The 8,770-nt window shown below is 53.6% G+C and overlaps 1 protein-coding gene across 1 annotated transcript; it reads right to left on the minus strand.

Annotated features, from left to right (window-relative positions):
• Window positions 1-2,521: 2,521 nt before the first annotated feature.
• On the minus strand, window positions 2,522-8,659 carry Mrgpre (MAS-related GPR, member E). Its single transcript, NM_175534.3, has 2 exons — window positions 8,350-8,659; window positions 2,522-5,972 (listed from the first exon to the last, which is right to left on the minus strand). Exon 2 carries the CDS (start codon window positions 5,921-5,923, stop codon window positions 4,991-4,993), a length of 933 nt encoding a protein of 310 aa, NP_780743.1. The 5' UTR covers window positions 5,924-5,972; window positions 8,350-8,659; the 3' UTR covers window positions 2,522-4,990.
• Window positions 8,660-8,770: the final 111 nt, after the last annotated feature.

Below are 8,770 nucleotides of genomic sequence, written 5' to 3' on the forward strand. Positions count from 1 at the left end.
TGTCCAGCAAGGGCTTGACCATACCTCCAGGATGCTGTATGGGTGTGGACCCTGGAGCTCCTCAGGCTGCTACAGAGGTACACATGAATCTGGAGTTTCTCTGCACAGACCAGGAAGTGGCTGGTAGCCTAACCTTTCTGGCTGTGTGATCTTGAGAGAGTGGCCTAACCTCTCTGCCTCTGTTTTCCCAACTCAGTGGACTGATCTCACATGAACAGCTCTGTCCTCAGTATATTTGGCTTTCTTTCTTTAAAAAAAAAATACTTTATTTTATATATGTTTTGTTTGCATGTATGTCTGTTACCACATGTGTACCTGGTGCCCCCATGGCCCAGAAGAAAGTATATTCCCTGGAACTGGAGTTACAGGTGGTTTTAAGCTTCCATGTGGATTCTAGACATCAAACCTGGGTCCTCTGGAAGAACAATCCGAGCTCTTAACCACTGAGTATCTCTCTAGACCTTTGTACTTGACTTTCAAATGCAAAGTGTGGGGGCGGGGCTTGGATCAAAGGCAGCCCTGTGAAACCCTATTCCATTCCAGTAGCTGGTACCTCCAGATTTTATTCCATCAGCCTGTATGGGATGTCATCTCTGGGCCACTTCTCCTGCTTCAAGCTAATATTCATAACACACAAGGATTCTGATGCCTCCGTGCTATTTTGGGACCCTAGAAACAGCAGTTTCCACTCCAACCTTAATAGACCACAGTGAGTCAGGGGGCAGAAGATGTATAGGCAAGAGATAGAACTTTGACAGGCCAGGTAGGGAACGTCAGAGCTTTGGGAGCAAGGCTGTCCCTGGCTGTTGGCTCCTGCCTTAGAAGCTCAGGGCAGAGGTGGCACAGGAGGATAAGTATAAAGAGGGAGAGCTGTGGGCTCTGCATCCAGGCCTGTAGTTGGAACCATGAACCAGTACATAATAGTCTCTAGGAGTTAGCTTGCACTGGAAGGGGTGTCTTTCAGTGTCAGAGAGATGCCAGATACCAGGGCAGCCTAAAAACAGAACAGGACCTGGACTTCAGGGATGCTAAGTTCCTAAGGAGGGGTGGCTGAGGCCAATGTCTTTCTGTTCCTTTCCCTGGGCTGAGGGCCAGCCTGGCATACGAGAGGGATCTGCTTCTTCTCACCACCAGGCACACAATCCCCTGGGCTGTAGCTCCTGTTTGGTCCTCTCCATCTCTGGAACCCCATGAAGGTTATGTGACATCACACCTGCCACCGTGTGATCCTTAGCTTTGTGTAGAGTAGACTCCACACCTGAGAATGTCATCAATGGACCCCAAATTTTAACACAGTCTCATTCAACGAACTAGGCCTGATGTGTCTTAGTGACCACCTGTTAAGTGGTATGGAAGCATAAAAGACAATGAGACCTCACCACCTCAGGTGCTCACGTGGCCTCTCTGGAGATGGCCCTACAGGCACCAAAAGGCTGGACGGTGGGTCACAGCAGTAAGGAACTGTGAACTACACAGCCCTGGAAACAGCAGGAGATGGAGATCAGAGGAAGGCTGGGCTTTAAAGCACTTTCTGACCTTTAAGACAAAGATATAGGTGAGACATGAGCTAGCAAGGCCCTTGCAGGTCTTGGTAGAAACATTGTTTTTTATTAGCCTGCCACAGGGTGGGGTAGGCAGTCGGGTATTATTTCAGGCTATGTCTCTCTGCTCACTCTATGTTCTTATCAACATAGGCTGGGCTCCTTTGTGTCCCTGTGGGCCGTGGGAGGGACCAGGCTTACAGTGGTTCCTAAGAATGTCTGGCTGACCCAGTGATGACACCACAAAAACAATGTCCTGTTTCCTGAGAAATCTGTACTCCAGAGCAGCCCCTGTGTTCCCAGATTCTGAGGTGGGTGGGCCATGATGGATGCTAGCCCTGCTAGTTCTCCTAGCCCCTGGGCTTCTCAAGGCCTGGCTTTGCCAGGAAGGGTTAGTTGCAGAACCTGGCTTTGAGGTCACACTAGGTGGAAGTGGTGTTTGAGATGGCTGGGGGTCCTTTGTGGGACTTTTGTTGCTCTGAGGGCAGAAGGAGAGATGTGGTTAGAATGGGGGCTGGCTGCAAAGACAGGATGGTCTCTTGGACAACAGGAAGAAGACTGAGCAGGCAGACCTGAGCCTAGAGAACAACCAACAAGTCCAGGTTATTGGGACAACACACACACACACACACACACACACACACCATAGAAGTGATAGAGATGGTGGAGTGGGCTGTTTCCATGGCAATTTCAGAGAAGGATGCATATCTTGGAGATCTTTGGGAAGAGTTTTCTATGCATGGAGTCCAGTGGAGAAGAAGTTTGAAGTATCCCAAACCCATTTGGGAAATAAGGTATATTCTGAGGGTCCATGATCTAACTGTACCTCAGGGTGGCTAAGGGGCTTGAGTAGGTGAGAGACATGGACACCCAGGGTAGGCTATGGTACTCCAGACAGTCTTGGCCCAACAAGGCAGATGAATGGTATATGCACTAGTTTGCTTTCTGTTGCTGTGATAAACGCCATGACAAAAAACAGCTTGAGGAGGAAAAGCTTTATTTGGCTTACACTTCCAGGTCACCGTCCATCACTGAGGGCAGTCAGGGCAGAAACTCAAGCAGGAGTAAAGGCAGGAAGCAAGGAGGAAAGCCACCTACTGACTTGCCCCTGGGCTGATGCTTAGCTAGCTTTTTATATAGCTCAGGTCCATTTGCCTACGGGTGGTTCTGCTCACAGTGGAGTGAGCTCTCCCACATGTATTAGCAGTCAGGACAGTGCACACAGGCCAACCTGACCCAAACAGTTCCCTAGCTGAGACTCCCTCAGATAACTCTGGACTATGCCCTGTCAACAGCTGAAGCTAGCTAGGAGAGGAGTAGAAGGTCTGTGCCATGTCCCGGGTTGTCTCGAGCAGACACGGGCTTCTCTGAGCCTCAAAGACTCTGGGCTAGTGCCCAGTTGGGGAGACACCTGTAAGGCTGGCATGGGCTTTCCCCCATGAAGAAGTGGGTGTCCAGAGGCCAAAATTGGACTTGTGGACAGGCTACTTCCCTTCGTGCTCTCAGTTCCCCAAGCTGAGGAACTGAAGTTGGGAATCCTGTCCTGGAGGCAGACAGATAGCCACATCGGCTCCTAAGCTCCAGTGTGGAGGAGGGAAGGCCTTTGTGGGGGATACAAAGAACTCCTTTGGAAGAGGAAGACCAGCACTCCCAAGCTCCTAGCTTCCTGGGGTCCCTGCATGTAGATAGACTTGCCAGAGAATTTGAGATGAAGGCACCATACCACAGGATGCATCCCAACACAACCTGCGTGGGGTGGGGGCAGTGAGTTGCCAATTCCGGGATGCCAGGCAGGGTTCTTCTGTCCGTGTCCAGACTTAGGAGCAAGTTTAGTCATGACAGAGATCAAATGTCCCTCCATCTGTGGGCCTGGTCCAAGTCAGTATTACACCCACACAGATGTCAAAGGAGACCAGCATGTCACGAATGTGGATCTGGAGGGTTGATGATGTAATAAAATCCTCTTGGGACTTGCTGGACACAACAACACTGTGCGTATGTGTAATCAATTGACTATTCAGTGAGGAAGTAGAAAGGTAAGGGCTGAGTTAGGACTATGATACATGGATGATGGTAAGTCCTTTCAGGACTGGTGGGCTCCCAAGCCCTGGTTCTCGGCCACCTGTGACTGGATTGGGGGGTGGTCCCCTTCATTTCTGTGCTCCTGGCTAGGCAGGAGCTCAGGCACCTGTGGTGGCCTGCAACCAGGCTGCTTCCTCAGAGAACCCCTGCTAGGTGGGTAGGTCCTATCCCGAAAAGAGGATAAGGTAGGAACTGTCCTGGTGCTGAAGCCCTGGGCTCTCTCCTGCTAGGTAGAGGTGCTTTGGATATGGACAGCGACAGGAGGGGGCTTGCTGCCCATGCAGAGGACCTCACTTTGAAATTCAGACTCAGGAGCCACCAGTTTTTCTGAAACATTGGATGAGGTTTATATCCTCCAGTGGTCTCTCTCCTCAACACAGTTCCCTCTGGGCTTGGTTTCCTGAGATGATGAGTCCTCTAAAGCATAATCTGACCTTGAATTCTATTCTCTCTCTCTCTCTCTCTCTCTCTCTCTCTCTCTGTGTGTGTGTGTGTGTGTGTGTGTGTGTGTGTGTGTGGTGTGTGTGTGTGTGTGTGTGTGTGTGTGTGTGGTGTGTGTGTGTGTGTGTGTGTGTGTGCGCGCGCGCGCGTGTGCGCGTGCGCGTATTTGGAGTCACACACATGTATGTATGTATGTATGCATGCATGCATGCATGCATGTATGTATGTATGTATGTATGTATGTATGTGTACCACATGCATGCAGTGTCTGCAGAAGCCAAAAGACGGAGACAGATCCCCTGGAACTAGAGTTACAGATAAATCCCAGTCTGGGGCTACAATCCTGCCCCAGTCTCTCAAGTAGCTGGGATGACAGGCCTGTGCCAGCATTGCCTTCTGGCAGTGATGTGAGGTCAGGAGGATGCCTTCTGCCACTTAGGACTTCCAAGTTCAGCCGCTGAGAACTTCCAAGCCACTTATTTCCCCATACCTAACTGAATGTCCAGTTTCAGTGTCATTTATCCCTCACTAAAGGAAGGAGCATTGGGCACCGAGAAAAGTCACTGCACACTCTAGCTAGGAGGATGCTAGTGGTAGAAGAACAGTTGCCCCCCACCAGGACTAGCTTGTCTCATGCCTGCTCTGTCCCCTCACTGTAGCCATGTGGGGAGGGAGGGTGTCCATGGAAGCAGCTGTTATGAGGTGGTCCAGGAGCTCTGCCTAACACACACAACCCCAGGCCCTCCACAGAAGCATCACTCTCTGCTTGCCCCTTCCCAGAATCCTCCCAGGGGACACAGCACTGGGTCATCAGCAAAGATGTCCCTCAAGAGTCTTACTGATGGAGCTCTGATCCCAGCTTTACCTACATCAGGCAGCTCCCCTGGACCCCCATGGGCTGAAGCTGCAGTTGTGACCCACTGTGCTTAGACAGTCATGTCCACAAGTCCCCCTTGGGAAGCCTCTCTCCCAGCTCCCAGCTCAGCCTCATCTCCAAGTGCCCGCTGGAGCACCAGCCGGAGGGGTTCCCGAAACCTCTGGCCAGGTGTGCTGCCCAAGAAAAAGTAGATGGCAGGCTTGGCTGCACTGTGCACACTGGCCATGAAGAAGCTGAAATGATAGAAGTAGAGGGGGATGTGCCAGGACAGGTTCTTGGACAGCCAGAAGATGCCAAAGGGCAGGCCGCAGAAGAGGAAGAGCAGGACGGCCAGCAGGACCAGGGTGGGGAAGCCCCGAGGCTGGTGTCTCTCTGGACCACGCTCCACCCGCAGCAGCAGGAGCAGGCTGGTCACACACATGGTGCAGCACAGGGCAGCCAGGAGAACTGCCACCACCAGCCACAGCATGTCACACAGGTGGTAGCTGGGTGCTCCAAAGAACTGGGTGCAGGCGCCGCTCAGCAGCAGGTCCAGTAGCAGGCAGAGCACCCAGATGAGCGCACACACACAGGTGGTCAGGTAGCGTGGGCGGCGGCACAGGTACCAGGCAGGGAAGAGAGTGGCCAGGCACTGCTCCGTGCTGATGGCCGCCAGGAGGCTCAGGCCCACAATGTAGCAGAAGAACCGCAGCATGGTCAGGCTGATATGTACAAATTCAGGGAAGTTCAGCTGGTCCTGCAGCAGCTCAGGGATGATGGCCACCATGTGGCAGCAGAGGAAGATGAGGTCGGCGCAGGCCACATCCAAGAGATAGATGGAGAAGGGGTTCCTGTAGACATTTTGGTTGAGCAGCCAGAGGGCCACTCCATTGCCCAGCAGCCCGCCCAGGCTGAGGAGCTCTGTGAGGGACAGGATGGTCAGGTTGAAAGCCATTTCTCCCTGGGTGCTGGGAGAATCTGTGTGCACGCTCAGGGACGTCATGGCTGATGTCTGCAGAAGTCTGTGTTGCGTTTTCTCTCTCCGGACACCCCTGAAAAAATAATGACACCGGCTCAGGGGCCTGACCCTGCTCCTGTCCACTTCTGAGGTAGCCAGGTAGCCAGGGAGTAGTAGGTGACAGAAATGGTGACAGCCCCTGGAGGAGGTGCACACCTTTCATTCTGTCTCATCACCTTACCTAACCTGCCTCTCCAAGGTGTAAGATAGAAAGGTTTCTGTCAGTTGTTCAAAGAGCCCCGTTCCAGGAGCTCATACTGTGTGCTCTGTGCTTTCCCTAAAGGGTCTGGATGATCTGGAACATGGGAAGAGAAAGAGGAACTAAGACCTGTAGCTCCCTTTGTACGGAGGACATAGGAGCTGGAAGGATAACTCTAAAGGCCCCCTTGTGTTTGCCATCAGCATAAAACTCTCTCAACTCTTCTAGGCCTTTCTGGAACATTCCATGAGGGTGTGTTGCCAGGAGGCTCTGGACCCTCTAGCTGGACACCATACATCATAGGCAATGTAGGCCCAGCAATCTCTCTCTCCTTTGCTGTGGGTCCACAGCCAGACAGAACTCCAACCCTTTAGGGACTAGGGAGGCCTCTCATTTGTCCCTTTCCTTCCTTGAGGGGAAAGAGGCAGTTGTTTGAAGGTGATGCTGAGCAGAGTCCTCACCTCCTGCCTTCTTTGCCTGAGGAAGTGGCTCACTAATGCTAGAGGGTGGGGCTGGAGAGTCAGTACAAACCTGACTTAACATAGCTGGGCAGCGCCATTGAGGCAGCTAAACTCCATACATACCTCACTAGAGACCCAGACCTCAGAAGGGCACCCACATCCTACCAGCATGGTTCCCTGTCCCACACATCAGCTGGGGTCCCCTGTCTTATCCCAGCACCTGTGGCCATCTGTCCCCATCACTGTCTTCCACTTTTCTTTGTGCTTTGGAGAGATAGGACAGGGCCCCTTTCTCCCTCAGAGACTGGCTGGAGCCTTCTTCCTGCCTTGGTGCGGCTGATCCTCTGGTCTCCTTTGGGTAGTGGGAATGTCAAGTCCTAGGTGAAGATTAAGGGCTCTACTTCTGGCTTTGTGTTCTATCTTAGCTGGCCAGGCCCTGAGGGGCAGTGGGTGAGAGTATAGAGAGCAGTAGAGTGATTGGAGTCTAGCTGGTAGAGCTGGCTTCTCTGAAGTACTACCATCCCATGTTATCCAGCCAGGTGCCCCCTGAGCCCACACTCCACAGGGAAAATGCTGACCATGGCTCCTGGCATTCCAGCTCTTACTGGTGGGGTGAGCCAGTGTTCCCACACCCTGGAAGCCTTGGAGAGGTTGCCATGGTCAGGGGGCAACACTCAGAAGTGAGACCCCTGACACAACCACTCAATTTCACACACCCATATGCTGAGCTGCTTCCAGGACCCCAGGGAGACTCTGGCATGAAGAAGTGGGTGGTCTTCTCAGCCTTGGGGTGCTGCAACCTCCCTCCCTCCCTCCCTCTCCTTTTCCGGCCTGGCTTCCTCACTTCCCTCTGTATCCGAGAGGCCTGTACGTATACCAAGGGCCTCAGTGCCAGTTAGAAATGAGGACTAGGGAGAACACAGTTCTGCACACCCCAGGGAAAGTCTGGAAAGGAGGGAAGAGGAGAGAGCACAAGGAAAGTGAGGTGGGCAGAGAGAGGAAGAGGAGAGGGAGGGGAGGGAGGAGGCGAGCAGAGCATGGGTTTTAGCAGAGCTATAGCCATACTGAGGAATGATAACAAGAGCAGCAATATAGGGGTGACAGGCAGGGCAAGGCTTAGCCAGGCCTGGCCAGTGTCCCTTTCCCATTAGAGCCCTGTGTGTGGGCTGTGTGAGGGTCACCTGCCCAGATGGAGGTTGGGGTCTCAGGGCTGAGTAGCAGGAAGGCACTCTGTGGGTGGAAGCAGGGAGAAGAAAGAGGACAATGGAGGAGAAATGTCGATCTTCCCTTGGAAACACAGGAGGTTGGAGTAGGACATAGGCGTGGCTCTGCCTTCTATAGATTGACATCAGGCACGCCCTGCCCTGGCACTGCTCTTGTTGGGGACAGTGAGGACTGAGGACCAGTATTTGGGCAGCTGTCTCCTGGTTCTCCTGCACTCTCCAGGGAGTAAGACCCATCCTTCTCTCCCTCAGGGGACGTGATAGTCTGGGGGGGGGGGCGGGGAGGGAACTGCTGGGACAGGAGCCTCACCACAGGTGGGGGGAAAGTGCTGCTTAACTCAGCTTCCCTTCTGGCGTGGCCCAGAGCTGCCTGCAAGCCAGATGGCACAGCCCAAGACAGAGGACGGAGGGCAGGCCAGCTGCTCCTCCCCCACTCACCCAGCCGCCGCTACCGCCCCCGCATCTCCCAGAAGACATCCCGCTCCTGGGCTGCCCCACAACTCTGACCAGCATCCCGTGACTGCTCACCGTTCTGCTTCTCCCTGCTCCACCCCGGGTCTTGGAGAAACTAGCCAGGAAATTCCTGGCCAGGCGGAGGCTCCAGCTGCTGCCGGAGCTGCCGGGCTGCAGGCAGGCGCTCAGACTCCGCGTCAGCCGGCTGGCTCCTCAGTGTCACATGGTGTCGGAGGGGATAGGGCTGGTCAGGAAATAGCCTCTCTAGGGACCTTGTTTGCAAGCTGGGTTCAGCTTCTGCTCAGGTGTGGATAGCAGGAGGTAGCCAGCTCCTTCCTGCAGTCTTCCTGGCAAGCCTGGTACTTGGAGAAAACCAGGATAGCTCAGGGAAGCTCAGGCACGCCCAGCAATGACCTCGCGGGCTCTCCTGTCTAGGCTCAGATACCCAGGGGCCCTTTAGAGACCACTTTTGTCTACTGATGACATAGAGGGGCCA

This window comes from Mus musculus, chromosome 7, assembly GCF_000001635.26.
Source record: "Mus musculus strain C57BL/6J chromosome 7, GRCm38.p6 C57BL/6J".
NCBI classification, from domain to species: Eukaryota; Metazoa; Chordata; class Mammalia; order Rodentia; family Muridae; genus Mus; species Mus musculus.

Coding starts and splice junctions, on each gene's coding strand:
- Mrgpre (NM_175534.3), bottom strand. CDS start 5,923: ATGACGTCCCTGAGCGTGCACACAGATTCTCCCAGCACCCAGGGAGAA.